We start from the raw sequence: 18,945 nt of genomic DNA on the forward strand, positions 1-18,945 counted from the left end.
ATGTCTCCTCATGTGCCTGAGGCTCTGATTTGTCTGCTTTTTCAGTAGACTAGTGGCCCTTGATAAGAAAAGTGTTTCTCACTGTTGGAGCTGAGAGAACCAAAACATATTCACAAAGGATAAACCAAAGTAGAACTGTGCAAGGAAGGTTTCTGGAGTCTGCTAGACCATCACCCCAGGGCCCTTGACCTCAGCATGCACTGTGCCCAGCTCCACCTGCACCTGCCAGGGATAGGCCAGCATAGAGGAAGGATGCGATGGTTTTGTGGGGCTGGGAGTACTAAGACCAAAAGCTGAAATGTGGTTGTAGGTTGCCGGCGCAGGCACATTTGGGATGTGTTTTTCATAGTCCTCTTGGCAAGGTGTCCTGGCATATTCTCCCTTTCCTTGTCTCCTCTCCTCTGTTAGTTTTCACACGCTCCCTCTTTATTTTTGCTTTACCCAGAAAGCCAGACCCCAGAGGGCCAAACCCTAGGGAGGGAGGAAGGGCCCTTAGGAACTCTAAGTCAAATGGGCTTGCCCATCCCTGGCCCAACTTGCCAAAGGCCTAATCAAAAGCCAGCCCATTGTGCCCCAAGCTGGGGACTTTTGGGTGTCACAGATGAAGTTAAGAGCCTCAACCTGATGCCCAGGTTAGGGTGGAACAGACAGAGGAAGGAGCAAGGTGTGTGCACACAGCACAGGGGGCTGGCTCCTCCTGCAACCAGGCGGCTCAGATCTGCTCAGGTCTGCGGGTTGGTTCTGCATGCCAACAAAATAACAGAAGCAGCTGTGTAAACCCCAATCCTTCTGAATCCTGTTGCCTTTGTAACCCCCAGTGAGAAGGGCAATGGTCTGGAGAGGTTTTAATCTCTAGCCACCATGCGCAGACTGGGAGCTCTGCCAAACCAGCTCTGCCCAGGCCACAGCTCCCCTTGGAGCCAGGCCATGCCCTGGCAGGACCTCAGCAGGGGAGTCTGGGGTCCAGCAGTCCTGGCTTCCCTTTCCTGTGGCTCCCCACTCTCTAGCCCTCCCCTGATCTCCTTGGTGTGGTTTCAGGACACACCTCCACTTTTCCACCCTGCATGACCCATGCTGGGGCCCAGGTGCCAAATAGCCTCATCCCACATGCTCCCCTTCCAGGTGTCTGGCAGTAACTCTGGTTCCTTGGAGGGGCTGCAGCTTTCCCTGCCTTCTGGCATTGGCATATGGAGCAGCTTTGACCTGGAACTCTTTTCCCGACCCTTTGGGTCCTCTCCCTGACTACATCTGATCTTCTAAGACATGGCCAATGAACCCTTGCTGATTCCCCCTCCTTCCCTCTAATTATCACCATCCACCCAGGCAGTCTTTACTGAGTACCTGGTGTTTCCAAGGCATTAAGTCCCTTTCTTCTCCCTGACTTCCACCTGCCAGAACAATGACCATGCTGGCCCCTGGTCTTAGCTCCTGTAAGTCCTACTTCTGGAGGACCATCCTGAATCATTACATGTCTGTATTTGGGGGGACTACTGCTTCTCCTGGTTTAGAGAAGGCTGTTCATTAATATCTGAATGGATGGATAAGTGGCCAGTGTTTGGAAAGGTGGATGGGTGGATAGCTGGAGGGACAGGTGGGAGTGAGGGATAAAGGCACACAGCCTCTCTTCCTCTTGGCAGGACAAGGTCCTGCTGTTGAAGCTCATTAGTCAGCTGACACAGTGTCAGCCATACATTCTGGACGGCATCACTCAGTGACCCATTCTTTATTCAGCCCATCATTTCTTATTCCTGACCTTAGGCATAAGTGTCCAGTATGTGCATGGCATCCTACTGCACAGGGAGACTTTTAAGACAGAATATGTCTCTCGAAAATCCTAGAGTCTGGTTAGGGAACCAGGAGCTCAGACTCCTGGCTCACCCTTGGGAGTTTACCCTCAGGCCTGCTCCAAAGCTTCCCAGGCACAGGAAGGTGGGAAGGTGGGAAAGGTCAGGTAGAGGAGCCTCACAATCAGCTGGTGAAGCAGGTGTGGCCTCTGCCTCCATCTGCATTTCTGTGAGAACCACAGCACAGGGGCCCAGGTGGTCAGAGTTCTCTCCTCAGGGCAGAGCTTTGGCCACAGCCTGGCTTTTGTTCCAAGGGATTGAATCTTCCATTTGGTTTGCCAAACCTGTCCATTACTCACCAAGGCCAGCACAGTGCCTTCTGGGTCTGCTTATATCTCTATGATCAATATTGTGGTGAGCATAAATGTGTCCAAGGCCTTGTGGGGGACACTCTGAAAGGTCAAGTACACACAAAATTATTAATCTTCCTTTGCAGGTACAGAGGTCCTCTGTGAATGCACTTGGAAGCTATGTGCTCCTGAAGTAATCACATGTGTAGCTGTGACCAGAGTGTGGGCTGTTAGTGGAGGGAGCATGTGTGGGAATGGGTGTGGGGTCACCTTCATTAATGGGGTGATAGATCCACCTAAACAATCATATTAGCCAGGTTGTATTTGTCTCCTGTATGGAGTACTTACAGGTAGTCACCAGCTGCAGATCACATTTTTAAATCCAGTAACAAGATCGTTTTTCCCATTTAAAAACCTGAACAGTTTGCTTTGAGAAATTGCTAATAAATATGTTGTGCTTTGTATTTTAGTGAAGAATAATGACATGGACCAATAGCAGCCAATGTAATTTTCTTTTTAATTGAATTGATGACATATTTTGGGGCAAAAAATAGTCCATGGAAAGCATTTTGTTTATATTTGTTTACATTTGATATAGAAAAATTGCAGTTGCATGTATTTGTGAGGCACAGATGGATGCTATAATGTATGTATACAATGTAGAATGAGTATCCAAGCACAGTGGCATACACATGTAATCCTAGTGACTCAGGAGGCTGAGGCAGGAAGATTGCAAGTTCAAGGCCAGCCTCAGCAACTTGGTGAGGCCCTAAGAAACTTAGTGAGAACCTGTCTCAAAATAAAAAAGTAAAAAAAAAAAATAAGGACTGGGGATGTGGCTCAGTGGTTGAGCACCCCTGGTTTCAATCGCTGGCACCATAAAAAAAGAAAAAATGTGAAATGAGTGAATCAAGCTAATTAACAAATTATGCTTAGCATTTATTCTTCCTGTCTGAAACTTTGTGCCCTGTGACAAATGTGTCCCTCCCCATTCTCCCACTCCCAGCTGTGGAAGCCACTCTCTGCTTCTGTGTTTGGTATTTGGGGATTTCAGGTGTAAGTAAGGGCTTGTGCATTTGTCTTTCTGCTCCTGGGTTTGCTTGTTTCTCTTTACTCTCTGATGCCCACCTCTGGAGGCCATGTTCAGAATTCCCTAGGTAGGTCTGCAGTTCAAAGAACCCGGGCTCTTGGCTGGTCAGCCAGTTCTCTTATCCAGCCTCTGGTCAGTACTTGGCTTCCTTCAAGGCTGGATTTTCAGTACATGGGGTGGCAAACCAGCTCATGATATGAGAAGGGGACAATGAAAATTGAGGCTTACTTGATTGTCTGTCTTCCTTTAGGGCGAGAAGGGTGCAGATGGTGCTGTGGGACTCCCTGGTCTGAAGGTCAGTACTGGCATGGCAGGGGTGCCCTTTGTGGCCTGTGTAGTCCTTGCTCCACGCTGTCAGGGTGACAGAGGGTTTTAAATGTCTGTCCTGCTCTCATCTTGCCCTCTTGCTGGTTGAAAGGCTAGGGTAAGAGCCAGAGGTGTCAGATTTGGACCTGTGAGTCTCTGAACTGCTTTAGACTCCTTTCCTTAGGCTGAATGTTCTTGAGTATGCAAGGGCAAGATGGCCAGACCCCAGCTAAGAGCATGTCTGCTCTCACAGATCCAACCCTCCAGGGATGGTTAAAATTCCATAAGGCCCTGCAAGCCCATGTGCTCCAGATATTTTTAAGAAATTGGGTTTTTAAAATTTATTTAAATTGCATAAAATTCTTGTATATAAAATAGGTGAATTCCATAGTCATACAAAGCCAGGTATTCCCCTGTGGGCCCCCATTCTCAGTCATGGGCCATCTCCTTCCCCCTTTCATCCCCCACGGTGCCATTTTCTCCCATCACTGTTTGTCTTGGAAAACTGAGTCCCCAAGGTGCCAATTGGTATGGTCAGGGAGTGGGAGAGTTCCACACCAGTGTGTAGTGTCACCCAGTGTGCTGCCTGGGGAAGGGGCTAGGTGTGGTGGTGGAGAACCTGGGGATAGCTGCGTTCCTCATGTCTGCTCCTTCCCTTTCTCCACTAGATTCCATCTGCCAGGCTCCCCTCTCCCCCTTCTGCTCTCCATTCATCTCCCCTGACCCACCTCTGTCTCTTCCTCTCCCTCTTGGTCCCTCCTCCTGCCTCTCCTGGTTTTGAGTCCACCTGTCACATCACGATTGAGCACCTGCTAAGGGCCAGGCACTGAAGTTGACACAGGGTTAGAGGGTGGTTGGGTCTTGTCCTCAAGTGCCCAGGTTTGGTGGTGCATGCAGATGGTGCATGCGAGTAATGTTTGGGTGACTTAGGTCCCCTCCCTCTGTAGGGGTAGGACTTGTGACCTCATTATGCAGTTGGCAGAGATGGCATCAGCTGCTCCTAGGGATTCAGACAAGGTTGGTGGTGGGCAGCCTGAGTGCAGAACTATCCGCAGCTAACTCAATGCTTATTTCTGGGTTCACCCCCTTAGGGAGACATAGGAGCCACTGGGCCACTGGGTGCTCCTGGACCCAAGGGAGAGAAAGGGGACATGGTAAGTCACATGCTGCTTCTCTGTGCGGTTGGGCCATGTGGCTGGTGTGGGAGACCAGGGCCCTGATCATGCCAATCAGCCTATGCTGAAGACCCGGTGAGAGCCAGGCACCAAGCCCATTCCACCCATCGGAGGAGACCCATCTACCTTCATTCTGGACATTGCCCTAGTGGCTTTCTGTCCTGGTCTCTTGCCCCTTCACTCATCCCCAGAATTCTGTACCTCCAAATTCATACTGTTGTGGTTGCTCATATTGGCCATTTCATGGGGTCCTCCCTCACTCTGGCCATTATACATGCTCTTTCTTCTGCCAAGAATAATTTCTCCTCCACCCACCCTGTTTTCTCCTACACCCTTTTCTGCCTGGTGGTGGGTCAGGAAAGATATGAAAAACCACACACAGTTCAGGAGCCCAAGAGCTGTGGAGTATCTGGCTTCACCAAGATACCTAACCTCTCTGTTATCCGTTTTCTTGTCTGTGACGTGGGGATGATAAGCAACCTGCTCAGCGGCAGTTTGAGGATTTAGTGAGTTAATGCTCACCAATGACCTAGAACAGGGTGGGAAGTCTAGCAAGGGCCATCATTGCTGCCACAATCGCAGCAGTGGGTAGCATCAGTGATACACTTTGGTGCCAGATGAACCTCAAAACTTGTCCTTGGCACCAGTTGTGACCTTGGGCAGGTGTCTTAACTGACAGTCTCATTTACCCCATTGGCCAAACGGGAGGGAAGCATGACAACTGTTTTGCTTACAAAATGCTGTTTGTGAATGACAATTGCCTTTTTGGGTGTGTGGGATCATAGTTGGTTCCTTCTAGGTTCTCACCATCAGGAGGGAACCCCAAAGTCCCTTCACAGAAGAATTCACCCAGATCTCCACTGCCTTCACCCATGTCACTGTAACCATCCAATCCACTCCTTGCAGGTGCTTTGTGTGATTCTGTTAGTTGTTATAACTTTTGAGATAGTCTTATTGCATCTCTAATGGGAATGGCACTGATCATTGACATCTGAGTGACTGTCCCCAATGGCAGGCACTCTTCTGCCATCTTTATATGTTTTAACTTCATCTGTTTTAATCTGAGTCCTGAGCACCCAAAACCACATGGTGAAAATATCATGAAGGAAGTAAAAGTGCAGCTAGACAGCATTCACTGCCTCTGAGAGGAGTAGAGGAGAAATAAAGGAGCAAGAGACCTAGAAAACAAGGAGGGAGTGTTCTGTTTGTCAGAAATAGAATTATGTGTGAATGTATTGAATGAGCCAAGCAAAGAGCAGGGATTTTCAGACAGAATATAGAAACAAGATCCAGCTACCGTCCTGTCCATAGGGGACACAGAGACACACATAGAGTTCTCAACCTTTCATGGGCAAGGCCTTGGGCCCATTCCCAGGACTGCAAAGCTTAACAAAATGGAAAACCCAAAAGATACAAATAGGTAGAAAGTAGAAGGATGGAAAATAAATACTCTGAAACCAAAAGGACATAAAAAATGGAGTAATTATTTCAATTTTGGACAAAATAGACTTTCAAACAAAAGTAGAAAATAAAGAGGGATATTTTATAATAATAAAAGGATGTGCCTTTGGAAATGAATAAGGAACAATTATTAACACATAGCACCTAATAGCAGAACTCCAGAATACACAATACCACTGATAAGATTGACAGGAAAAATGGATGATGCAATACAGATGGCTGGACACTTCCATTGCTCACTTTCAGTAATGGACAGAGCCAGGAGGAATGCAGGGAAATAGGAGCTTCATACTTTGGTGGCATGAAATGGTGCAGCTGCTTTGGAGCAGACTTACAGTTCTCAACAGTTTAAACACGAAGGCACCATCTGACTCAACAATTCAACTGCACTCCTTGATATATATTTCAAAGACACATAAGCATATGGCCACAGAGAAACACACACACATGTTTATAGCAACGCTATTTATGTTTACTAAGAGGTGAAATAACCCATGGCTCATCACCTGAACCATGAATAAATGGGATGTGCTGTATCCATGCCTCATCACGTTAGTCTGCAGGAGATGAAGTCTGCTACATGGTATTACCTGGCTGATTCTTGAAAAGACCTTGCCAAATGAAAGAAGCTAGTCATGAAAGGCTTCCTGTTGCATGCTTCCATGCACACAGAATGTCTATAATAGGCACATCTATGAGGAGAGAAAATAGATGAGAGCATGCCTGGGACTGAGGATTGGGGAGTGGGGAGTAACTGCTAACTGGAGAGGGTTCCTTTTGAAGTGATGGAAATGTTCTAAAGTTGATTGTGGTGATCATTTCACAGCTCCCTAAATAAATGAAAACTTGAAGTGGACTCTTGAAATGAGTGAATTACACAGTGTACAAATTATGTGTCATGAAAGCTGTCGTGGAAGCAAAGAAGAGTACCTGTGATATTGAAATACTGGAAAATTAAGTGAGATGGCACTCAGGAGAATCCATATTCAATACATAATAGTTCATCTCTTTCAGAGGCTCTTGCAGAGCTGATGAAAGCATCCAGCCTTTGGGGTCTCAGGGTGATACCAAGCCTTGGGGAAGTAAACTTGGCTTTCTGATTTCCTTTTCCTAGGGCAGAGGACCCTTTGTCCAAGGAGAAAAGGGTGAAAAGGTAAGCACTTGCCTTGATTGCACTCCTCCAAGGGAAGGTGGTGGAGACTTGGGTTTGGGGGAGGTGTATGCTGGCATGCTGCTACCTGACGAAGATTCTGGTGGGGAGAAGAGGTGCTCTGCACTGTGTCCAGCCTGAGTGCATGTTCTTTACTCAAGTGGTCGAAGCATATGAAGTATTCACAGGAAGAGGGAAGGTGGAGACAGGAAATGGCAGCTGGGAGAAGTGGGAGGCAGGATTCACATGTCTTGGAGATTCATGAAGAATCTGTTGGAGAAGTTGGCTCTTGAGCTTCAACCAAGTAGTGGAGCTTTGTGCAGGGCCTCCCAAGCAGGGTGAAGAGCATGAACAGATGTGGAGGAGAATGCTTGCTTCACATGTGGTGATTCATAGTGTTTAATAATGATGGCATTCAAGAGCGTGGCAAAGAGAGCTGGAGAAGCAGTTTGAGGACCACCATGTTCAAAAAGTGTGTGTAGGGGACGGAGTCATTGAAGAGTCCATGCATGGTCAGACATGCAGAGGATGCTCAAACAGCAGGTGTGGTAGATGTGAGGGGAGACCCACCTGGGAAATTTGGGCAGTCAGGGATGGCTGTGGAATTTGTAGGGAAGGTCATGAGGACAAAGCTGGTAGTGGCAGCAGGCCTGAACAAGCAGAGGCCTGGAGGATTTGTGGGAGGCCTAACATGTTCTACTATTAGTTTCTTCTTCTGACACCTGAGGCACCTTCTTGGTGCCCAGGGCCACGCCTGAAGTCATGCATTCTAGGTCCTGTGGCCGTGGGGACACAGCTACAGCCAGGAAGCCTCCTTTGTCACTTGGTGCTGCAAGCAAAGGCAGAGAGCCAGGAGGACTGACACTCCCACCTCTGTCCTCAGTTGACACATTGACTGGCAGTTGGCATTTGTTAGCAAAGTCTGATCTAGATTCTTCCACACCATGGTGTGTGATTTGCAGCGAGTCACCTCCCTCTCTGTCTCTCCTTCCTCCTCTGTTAGAGTGAGAGGGTGGGATGTGAAGAAGCACAGAGCCCCCTTCAGACAGCATCTCTGAGAGCTGGGAATCAGCCCATCCCCAACCTTGCCTTCCAGGGCTCTTTTCTGAAATATAGTCTCTGCTTCCCCTCTGGGGATGAGTGGGCCAGGGTGGGCCAGGGAGTTGGCTGGGGCTTCAGGGGTCTCGTGACTTATGCCCTGGGACAGTACTTAGCAAACTGACTTCTCTGCTGACTGCTGTCTTCAAAGCAGCTGCTGGATTCCAGGGGGATTGCACAGGGAGCCCAGTGAGTCCAGAGATGCTAGTTCTTATTCTGGCTGTGTTTCAACTTGTTAGTATTGTAATTATCCACTGCCTGTCTGCACCAGGCATTCTCCTAAGTGCAATCTGAACTTCACACCAATGAGGAGAACATAGCTCTGAGGTCAATTCTCCAGCCCAAGGTCACACAGTTAGTAAGTATCTGGAAAATGTGGATTATTATTACAGTGAGGGGGAAGCTGGGGAGCTGATTGGGCCACCCCTCTACCTTTAGCTGAGCAAACTGGAGGGTAGAGACCGGGAGTCACGCAGCTGAAAAACGGTTGGAGATCTTGACTTCCTGCCTCTGCCAGACCCCTACACTACCTCTCTCCTGGCACCTCATCATGTGACCAAGGCCATGTCTGGTGCCCATGTTTAGAGACCCTGGAAAGGCACAGGGATGGCAAAGTGCCCCATGAAGTCATCCTTAGGTCAGCGACTAGACACTCAGCATCTGGGTGAGGGGGAAGAATAATAACAACAACCACCAAAAATGTCCTTTGTTAAGCGTGTTCACTGAAATCCATATGGCAGTAAACAAGACTTCATATGGATGGTGCGCTCGGTGTCAGTGTCGTGTGCCAGAAAAATAAAATCAGACAGTGCATATCAGAAACGCAGCTAAATTCACTGGGCTCACTGACTCACCAGCAGACAGAATTTTGGGTCACAGAAATATGATATATCATCTTTGATAGTCTTTCTTAATTTTTCCCAGGACCATAAACCCAACAGTGATGCTGAGCAAGGGCTCACTGCCCAATACACAGAAGCCGGGACTATGCACTGGGCTTTTGCAAAAAGAAAGCTATTCACTGATGGCAGACTGACAAGGAGGGAGAGAGGAGGCAAGCTTGGCTCTCTCCCCCCATTGGCAGATAGAGAAGGGACTTAAGGAGCCTGGTGTGGGAGGAAATAGGGGTTGGGTGGTTATAACTGGGAGTCTTGGTGGACTAGTCCACACCCAATGTGCTGCTCTAGGGGAACAGGTCACTCAGGCCTGTCCTGCAGCTGTTGACCCATGCCTGTCTTCGGGGCCCTGTTGGCATTCCTCAGCTTCTGCTCCTCAGTGACTTTTGGTTCCACCAGGTTCTTGAGGTCATTTTAGGTCAGGTCCTGAGTTCTACACCTGTGTTCTGAAAGTGGCTTGAACAGTTTCTAGGAACAGGGAAGTTGCCATTTTATGGCTCAGTTTCAACAGGAGGAACAGAAGAGAGGTCTCTGAGCCAGACTAGCAGCATAGGCTCTTTCAACTTGTTGGATGGTACCTTTATGGGCTTTGACCACGCATCTGAAGATGGTGTCAGGATGCTGTAAAACCACCTGACTGTTCTGAGATCGTCAGGTAGGAGAGTCTTTGTAAGGTGGTTCACCACAAAGCTAAATGACTCAGGAGCAAATCACAAAGATGAGGAAAGAAAACCCAAGGCCTTCAGGGTGGAATTAAGGCAGATGGTCAGAAAGTCAGGTTTTCTGCCACCAGCTGAGGCAGCTTGCTCCCCGAGTTTCTTGAGAGCTGAGGAGCCCTCTGATACTTTGTCCCCTGATCATATGCATCTGGACAAAACATCTTCTCCATTTTGCTGTGGACTGCGAAGCTGTCACGTTTTGGGGGCAGGGTGCCTGGAACTCCTCAGCTCCACGTGGCTTCCATTGCTTTGAACCTGCCACCATGCTGAAAACACGCAAGTGCTTGTGAATTTGCAGTGACTTTAAAATGACACTGATGTCACCTTGCTCTGCATTACTTGGCAGGTGGCATCCAGTGAGTTTGGAGTGCACACTGGACTGCCCTACTGATGTTACTGAAGTTACATACCCAAATGACCTTCCTCAGTATTTGTCTTCTGCTGCTACTGGGTTCGTCTTTTCTAGGTTCATCCCCCATTGCCTCTAAAATATCAGGGGGGCTTCTGCTCAGTGATCTTAGGTGTCAGGCACTAAGCCAAGTGGTTTCAGGCATTGTCCTCTTCATCTCTCCCAATAATGGCAGAAAGAAGGCACAAATATCCCCACTTCACTGGAAAGGGCATCAAAACTTAGAAAACCACACAAACACATTCATGGTATTTATTTCATTATACAGAGGCATGGGAAGATGACAGGTTGCTTATTATAAGCTCTGGCTTATTCAGAAGGATAGTGACTACCTCTTGAGAGCTGGTGTTTTAGTCAGCTGTTTTGTTGCGGCAACCAAAAGGCTTGCCAAGAATAATCCGAGGAGGAAAAGTTTGTGTGCTCACAGTTTCAGAGGTCTCAGTCCACAGATGGCTGACTCCATTCCTTGGGGCCTGAGATGAGGCCGAACATCATGAGAGAAGAGTGTGGTGGAGAAGAACATTCAGGACATGGTCAAGAGGCAGAGCAAGAGCTCTGCTCAACAAGGACAAAACATAAACCCAAAGACACCCCCCCGAGGGTCCCACCTCCTCAACCACAGCCCACCTGCCAATAGTCACCCCTCAGCCAATCCTTTCAGGGGATTAATTCACTGATTAATTAAGGCTCTCAAAGCCCCGTCACTTCACCTCTGAACTTCTTGCATTGTCTCAGACATGAGATTTGGGGGGACACCCCACATCCAAAGCATAACACTGGCGACCAGGGAAGAACAGCAAGACTTTTCTGTTGTTTATAAGCTCCTCGGTTTAAGGAGTTCTGCTGCAGCAGCCCAAGCTAAGGTAGACAGAGGGTTTCTGGCCCAGGTGAAATGCATGGCATAGCAAGGAACAACAGACACGTTGCTAATTTGCTGGTTCTCTCTGAAGCATTGGGTAGTGGCACTGGGATGTGATGAACAAAGGGTGAGAGCAAAGGGTAGTGGTGGAGGGCGGGATGAAGGGCATTTAGGGAGGGGAAGCTAGAAGCCATGCTCCTGCCCACCCTGCTTCTGACTAGAGGGGACTCTGCAGGTGACAGTCAGGTCTTCCCTCATAACAACACTTCCCTGGTTCCCAACGCAATGGACACCCATGTACTGTCCACACAGTGGCCCTTCTCACCTGAAGAAGGTGATGCTTCTTCAGTGTCTCTAAGATACAGCTTTGTTTGAAATTGTGAGATGAGAAAAGTTCTTGGAGGTGGAGTAGGGCCACACAGGTGGATGGGGGATGCCTTCTTTCCAGAGTGGTGATCTTCCAGGAATGATCTCCAGAAACCGTGATACTTGTTCATATTAGGGACATCATGGCCCAAATATTGGTGTCCCCTCACAACTCACATGTTGGAATCCTAATCTCCAAGGCAGGAGCATTAGGAGGTGGGCCATTTTGGAGGTGAGTAGGTCCTAAGGGTGCAGATCTTCTGTGTAGGGTTAGTTGAAAGAGGCCAAGGAGAGACCCTCTCAGACCCTCTTCTGCTATGGAAGGGCACCACAAAATGGTGTCCTCTGTGAATAGGAAGTGGACCTCACCAGACACTGATTCTTGTGCCTTGATCTTGGGTTCTCCACCTCTATGGCCGTGAGGAGTAAATTTCTGTTGTTTATAAGCTCCTTGGTTTATGGAGTTCTGCTGCAGCAGCCCAAGCTAAGGTAGACAGAGGGTTTCTGGCCCAGGTGAAATGCATGGCATAGCAAGGAACAACAGACACATTGTTAATTTGCTGGTTCTGTCAGAAGCATTGTGTAGTGGCATTGGGAAAACCATCATGCAGAATTCACTTTCTAACACCAGTGAACATATGTGGAATGGTATATGGACTTCATCTGAAAAGAATATACCACTTAGTGAAAAGACTCATGACCTAAGCCCTTTATTGATCCCTTAATCTCTGCCAGGTTATTTGGTTTTTGAGTGGCAGCTTCCTAAGCCCCTTGTACGGGGCTGCACCATGCCCAAGATCATAGAGCAGGTGAGGGTCTGGGGCTGAGACTGGGCCTGTTTGATACAAGACACAAGATGAGAGAGGGGTCCTTGCTCTTGACCACTACATTGGCCAGTGCCATCCCCTGTCCCTCTCTGAAAGTAGGACTACTATCTGGGAATTCTAGATCCTAAAAACCTGTTCCTCATAGGAATCAATTTCATGTTATGACTGCGTTGTAGAGCCTTGGAGCCAGAAAATGTAAATTACATATTTGTGTTTATATGTGTGAAACCTCTAAGATTTATTTATGCCATCCACTTCTAGCTTGGGGTCCTTTCTCTTGGTTCACGGTTGGTGTAATCAGCTCCCCCATTTCCTTCCCTTAGCGTGTGGGTGTTAGTGGACATCTCCCATGGTTATTGCGTTGGATAGCTGTGGTTGAATGCCTTCCATTTTTACAATAATTAAAAGGCTGAGGGGAAATCTAGTTTCGCTGTTTATGTGTCTATGGGGATAGTTTTATAGATTGGAGTTAAAATACTGAGGAAAGAACCATGCCCGCAGCCCTGTCCATGGTGCTGAAGACACGCACCTTGGAGCAGTTGTGAGTTAATGTGTCTTTCAGCCCCAGGCGGAGCTGGATGGGGAAGTCTGCATTTCTCTCCAGCGCCATCTGACACCCAGTTGCTTGCCAGGTCTAATGGGCTAGTTTCAAAATCAAGGACTGTACAAAAGGGTGAGAGCATTGAGGAGAAGGGAAATAAATGCTGGCGACTGGACTAGGGGGTCAGGGAGGCTGAGGGAGCAGACCCTAGACACAGACTGGCTGGATCCAGACCTTGATCAGCCACTTAGCAGTGTGACTGTGGGCTGTTACTTAACCTGTAACCCTGTAACCCCAACTTTCCTCCCTCATCTGTGAATTGGCAAATAAAGCACTCTCTGCAGAGGGTTGCTGTGAACACTACATGAGCTAATGAACATAAATGACTTATATTTGTAAAAAGTGCTCATAAATGTTAAGCTTAATCAGCATTATGCCAGCATAATGTTCCATTCTCATACTCCACGTGACATCTGCGCTCTCAGCATTAATCAGATCTTACCCTCAGAGGTGACAAAGAGTGGGAACTCTGTGCCTCTCGGTGAGGACAGCTGCAACACTCGAGGCTCAGGAAGCCCAGCAGGAGTCTTAGGAAGTATGCTTCAGGGGGGCAGCTGTAGAGGTCTTTCCTTTCTCCAGTTCATCTCAGATAATTCACAGGACATCTAAGAACGATGACAGTACCTGCACTTACAAGCACTTGCTGGCTGCCAGGGTTCATGTGCATGCTGTTTGATTTAACTCTTGAGGAAGAGGATGTTCTCATTTCACATGGCATTTATACTGAGACCAGGTACCAGTGACTTCCTCTGTAAGTGGTGGAGGCAGGGTTTGATTCCATGTTTTCTGATTCTGTGACCTGCATTTGTCTGTTCTAAGGAGTGGTTCTCAAACCCAAGATGGTGCTCAAATCACCTGGCTGGTGGAACCCCACTCCCAGAATATCTGCTTCAGTAGGTCTACAGCAAGGCAGAGGCCCCCAGAGATGCTGATGCTGCTGGTCTAGGGACCACACATTGAGAACCCCTGCCCAGAATATTCCCAAGACCCCGCCTAAAAGGCCTGCCATGCCTCCTACCAAATAGGTGAAGACTAGATTAACATAGCACCTCTGGTAGGCTCATTGTTAACATTTAGAAATGCCCTGATAGCTAATTAACCAAGAGTAAGAGGGGTGTGTGTTCCCTTGTACCTCTGCATCGTGCCCATGAGTTAACAGAGTGAACCTGCAATATGATCTGGATGCTGATGAGTGGGTGTGGATGGACAGGTAATTTCCTGCTACATGTTACCGTCATGTGATCTCCAGATGGGGTCATGGAGATGGTGAGTGTGTATGTGTGGGGTGGGGGATAGAGAGTTCAGGGCTGCATTTGGAATCAAGCCCCAATTTTGAGTCACAACTGCTAGCACACCAGTGGGAAGGCCCGACTTCTCTGAGCCCTAGTTGTCTTCTGCTGTGGATTTCATGGGCACTGTCTATTGCTATGCTGTCCATGACCTAAGTGTTGTCTTCCTTTTAACAGGTGCAATAAGGAGGCTCAGAAAGTCCACTCAAAATGACAGCACTCATTGCTTACTTTGCAGTCCCCCTTCTAGGAAGCATTTCCCCACCTTGACCAGGAGGCTCTTCCTCCTTGAACCACTCTGTTCATAGCAGATGGAGCTGAGAACAGGAAGGGGAGTGTCTTCCTCCTTACTGCTACTATGACAAAATGCCTTAGACTGAGTAATGGTAAGCAACAGAAATGCATTGCCCACAGTTCTGGAGTCCAGGAAATCCTAGCTGAAGTGCCAGTTCTTAGCAGAATCATGAAGCGCTCTGCCTTACAGATAGCACCTGGTTGCTGTGTCTTCACAGGCAGGAGTCCAAAAGGCTTCCTTGAGCCTCTCTAATAAGGGCACTAATCCCACCTCCTAAAGTCCCCAGTTCCTGATACTATTGCGTAGGGGATTTGGTTTTCACATGTGAAACTTGAGGGGACATAGACATCCAGGCCACAGAGGGAAGCAAGCGTTCTGCTGAGCCAAGGTGCCCTGGAGCCCCCTTTCTCCTCCCTTCACTTCCTTTTCTCCTCCCCCTCCCTTCCCCTGCATATTATTGTGGATCCTTAGCTACACTTGCTTGGGCCTTGCCCATCACAGGGCCACCTCTGGTCTGTCATCCTCCTTGCTCACCCACATGGACTTGGGGGCAGCACGTGTTTTAGTTCTTAATAGAATGCCAGCAACTGGCATTTTAATAATATTTTATAATCTACAAAGTATTTCTTCATTTATTTCTTATCTGAAATCAGCATGAAACTGTCTTACAAATGACAAAACTTAGGCTGGGGGAGGTCAGGTGGCACTCTTGATGGGCTGTGAGTGGTCAGTCTAGAGCTCTGCCTTTTTCTTTCCAAAGCCACTGAGGGCAGGAGAAGGGAGTCCAGTGGGGAATTTTGGAAGGTGTATCACAGGGGCATGGTAGTATTTTGTAGCATTAATATTAGATGACACTAAAATGAACTATCTGGGTCAGGTTAACTATTTTGGGGGGACACAATTTCACAAGCCCATCTAATGAAAGGGCTTTGATGACAGGAAGGTGGAAATTTCTGACTGTCCATTTGCAGGGCTGTCTTGGCTATCTTAACCAAGTAAAACAAAATTCGAAGGAGTTGTTACACTTTTTCAGTCAGCTTTGTAAATACAGAGCAGAGGTAGCCCACTCCTATGTCAAAAGAGAACATGGCTGGTCCTGTCACGCTGGTCTTCTAAAACAAGATGCCAAGTCTTCTGTGTCCTTGGGACGTGTGGATCCTGAAGTAGGCATGTCCCCTGCCTGCCGGGAGCCTGGGACTCAGCCTTTCACCAGCCTAGCCACAGCCATGGTACTGAGGGATGGAGAGAATTGGAAGCTGCAGTTTGCTGGCCGTGGGGACCTTTGTCTTCTCACCATACCCTACGTTTCACTTTGTTTTCTGGGGTGACATAGTCAAAGACTAATTTTAAAGCAGGAGCATCTTTGTTACCCTCCCTTACGAGCACACAGGGTTGGAGAAGGAATGGAGGTCACAGAGCACATGGGCCCTGCACCAAGGCAGGCCCTGGCCCTGTGGCTTCGCTTCCCCCTCTCGGGTGCCAGTCTGTGGGGGGGCCAGATTCAGAGATATGCACCAGGCACCCACTTGAAGAGAACAGCAAGGCAAGAAAAACGACCTCTGTGAGGAAAGGCCAAGATTCCAGAACTTTCCGGAGTTCGGAGTTCTCTCTGGCATTGTCTTTGGTCTCACCCGACTCCCTTTATTAGATGGCCCTGGGAGCAACAACGTCCCCCTGCCCCCAACTTTGTTTCTGAGGCAGGAGCCCTCCAAGACACCCTTTCCTGCCTTGAGCTGAAGGACTTCCCACCCTGCAGGAGCCAGAGGACAGACTGGCCTTTCACGGACCCGCCATCCTAAATGGTAACCGAGGCAACGGGTGAACACATTCACTGTGAGGCCTGATGGCTGGGGGAGGCAGCCCCCAGGGCTCTTTCCTAGAGAAAGTCCTTGTTTTTTGTGATGTCTCCCTTTTGTAAAAGACTGAATTTCAGCCTTGAGGTTACAGGGATATGGCATTAAGGAGGCTGGGGTTCTGGAAATGCACAAGCCACAGGCTCTCTCAGTGCAGGAGGAGTGGAATGTGGGCCTTAGAGAGGGTAGAGCGCATGGGCTGAGCCTGTCTTTTCTTGACCACCAGTCTCCTGACCCTGTGCAGAGCTTCTGCCCTCCTGAGGCAGTTAGAGGGTAGCTCTGGAATTGCCAGGGAAGTGGGGCTGGTGCTCAGGACTGCGGAGTGTCCATTGAAGTGGTCTGGGTGCAGGTCCTGCTACACGCTATCAGAATGTGAAAAAACACATTGGGAAGGAGAAGCCAGGGATGGACTTGGGTTAATCTGATGCCAGGCTCAGAAATGCCTGTCTTTCTTGGCAATATCATGCTGATTGATATTAGAATGTTGAGGCCACAGGAGACACTGCATAGAAGTTTTAGAAGTATACATATGTGTGCAGGCTTCTTAATTTAATTTGATTTAGTTTATGGACAAGGCTAGAAGTTTTTAGTGTCCGATATGTCTTTGGAAAAAAACACCTTCTCGTAGGGTTATGACAGGGACTGTGCGCTGCTGCACACAGGACTCTGTAGCTGCACGTGTGGATTCATCAGTCTGTCTATTCACTGCAGATTCATCACCCTCATTGTGCATATGGAGGAAGCCCAGGTGGAGGCATAGCCTGCTCACGGTCTCGTGGAGGATCGAGGGGGTGAAGGTAGCTGGGCAGAAGGTCTCAGGCAGCTTCCTTTTATTTGAATCAGGTGGTGTCAGAGCTAGATGGGCGCTTAGAGACCCTGGAGTCCCCTCTTTTAAACTGCCTCCCCAGGCCCGCAGCAGGTGTGTGTGTGTGTGTATGTGCAGGAGAAAGGGGGATGAGGAGCCTAATCCAGGTGCCCCCTCACCCCACAGCTGCTCCATATTTATGCTTGTCATGTGTATCTGTGTGTGATTCCTTAGAATTAAGTTTGTCATAAGTTAAAAAAACATGAAATAGCTGTCCTAGCCCAGTGCCTCTCAGCCAGGAAGGCTCTTGCCTCCTAGGAGGCATTTGGCAACATCTGGAGACATATTTGGTTGTGGCAACTGTATGGTGCATCTGGTATCTAGGGATCTGCTAAGCATCCCATGAGGCCCAAGGCACCCCTGCCATGAAGGCCTGCTCAGCTGTATGTGCCCCTCTGCAGCCCAGGCTGGCCTCCCCTCTACATGTGTGACATCTAGCCCAGAGTGAGAGGGCCACTCTTGTGGACTCTTGTGAGGACAGGGTTGCAGACCAAGCTTCTTGTTCATGCTGTCAGTTCATACAGATGCTCTGGAGATCTTATGAAGGGTTGCTCCTGATGTGGTAGATCTGGTGCAACTCTTGGGAATCTGCTTTTCTTCCTCTCTCCTAAGTGATGCCTGAGCTGCAGGCTGGTGTCCACTCTACAAGGAGCAGAGTCCTATCTGCAGCCTCCTTCCCAGTACTTGATTCAGTGTACCCGCACCCTGAGAGCCTAGCCCAACACTGTCCTCACCCTGTACCAATTGCTAATCTCCTTCTCTCCTTCTAGGGTTCCCTGGGCCTTCCAGGTCCCCCTGGGAGAGATGGCAGTAAAGGCATGAGAGTAAGTTCTATTCCCATTGCTCTGGCCTTCACCAAGAACCCAAACGGAATAGGCTGTGGGTTCTCTGCATCTCTTTTCCTTCTCCATCTGCAACCGGGTATGATAGGTCTCAGGTCCTGATTTGTAAGAATCCCATAAGTTCACAATTGACAGTACATTAGGATAAAAGGTCTGAGGTCCTGGACAACCAGGAGAGAAAGGGGAGTTCTTTGTGTCCCTGGACTCTTGGTCCCCTCCAGGTGGCCACACTCCTTCTCCATGAAGATGGACGTCACTGGGACTCCAATTACTATGCTTCCTCCCTTCCCTTTGTTTTGAGGACCTCTGATGGTAGGAGCAAGTGGGAGTGGAGACAGCATGGGTGGTGAGGATCAGATCCTTTGCTTATAGAAAAGCACGTTTCGTGATGAGTTCTGAGCTGCCGGGGATGGGTTCTCTGTGTGTCCCCGGGATGAGTTCTCCATGTGTCTTTGGCTGCTCTGGTGTGTCCTGAGGGCTCTGACCATATGCTAATTTGTATGCACAGGGGGAGCCAGGAGAGCTGGGGGAACCCGGGCTGCCTGGAGAGGTGGGCATGCGGGTAAGTGTCGCTGTGAGCTGTGCTCTCCTTATGCTCCTAGGGGACAGGTCCTGATGTAAAATGAGACCCTGTGAGTACAGATGAGATGCTCAAATGTTTCCTGCCTCCCCTTCTCACTCAACACAAATATCTGTGTGTCTAGCCACAT

At 48.7% G+C, this 18,945-nt stretch overlaps 1 protein-coding gene across 1 annotated transcript in view; it reads left to right on the forward strand.

The window, feature by feature from the left end:
- Positions 1-18,945, forward strand: part of Col22a1 (collagen type XXII alpha 1 chain) — a 229,501-nt gene that overhangs the window by 65,776 nt on the left and 144,780 nt on the right. Inside the window, exons 10-14 of the mRNA XM_046449181.2 lie at positions 3,475-3,519; positions 4,622-4,684; positions 7,281-7,319; positions 18,164-18,217; positions 18,744-18,797. Coding sequence (XP_046305137.1) covers positions 3,475-3,519; positions 4,622-4,684; positions 7,281-7,319; positions 18,164-18,217; positions 18,744-18,797 — 255 coding nt within the window. The remainder of the gene's footprint in view (positions 1-3,474; positions 3,520-4,621; positions 4,685-7,280; positions 7,320-18,163; positions 18,218-18,743; positions 18,798-18,945) is intronic.

Source organism: Marmota monax, unplaced genomic scaffold, assembly GCF_021218885.2.
Source record: "Marmota monax isolate L192 unplaced genomic scaffold, Marmota_monax_Labrador192_F-V1.1 WCK01_AAM20220418_F8-fsc00073, whole genome shotgun sequence".
Taxonomy (NCBI): Eukaryota; Metazoa; Chordata; class Mammalia; order Rodentia; family Sciuridae; genus Marmota; species Marmota monax.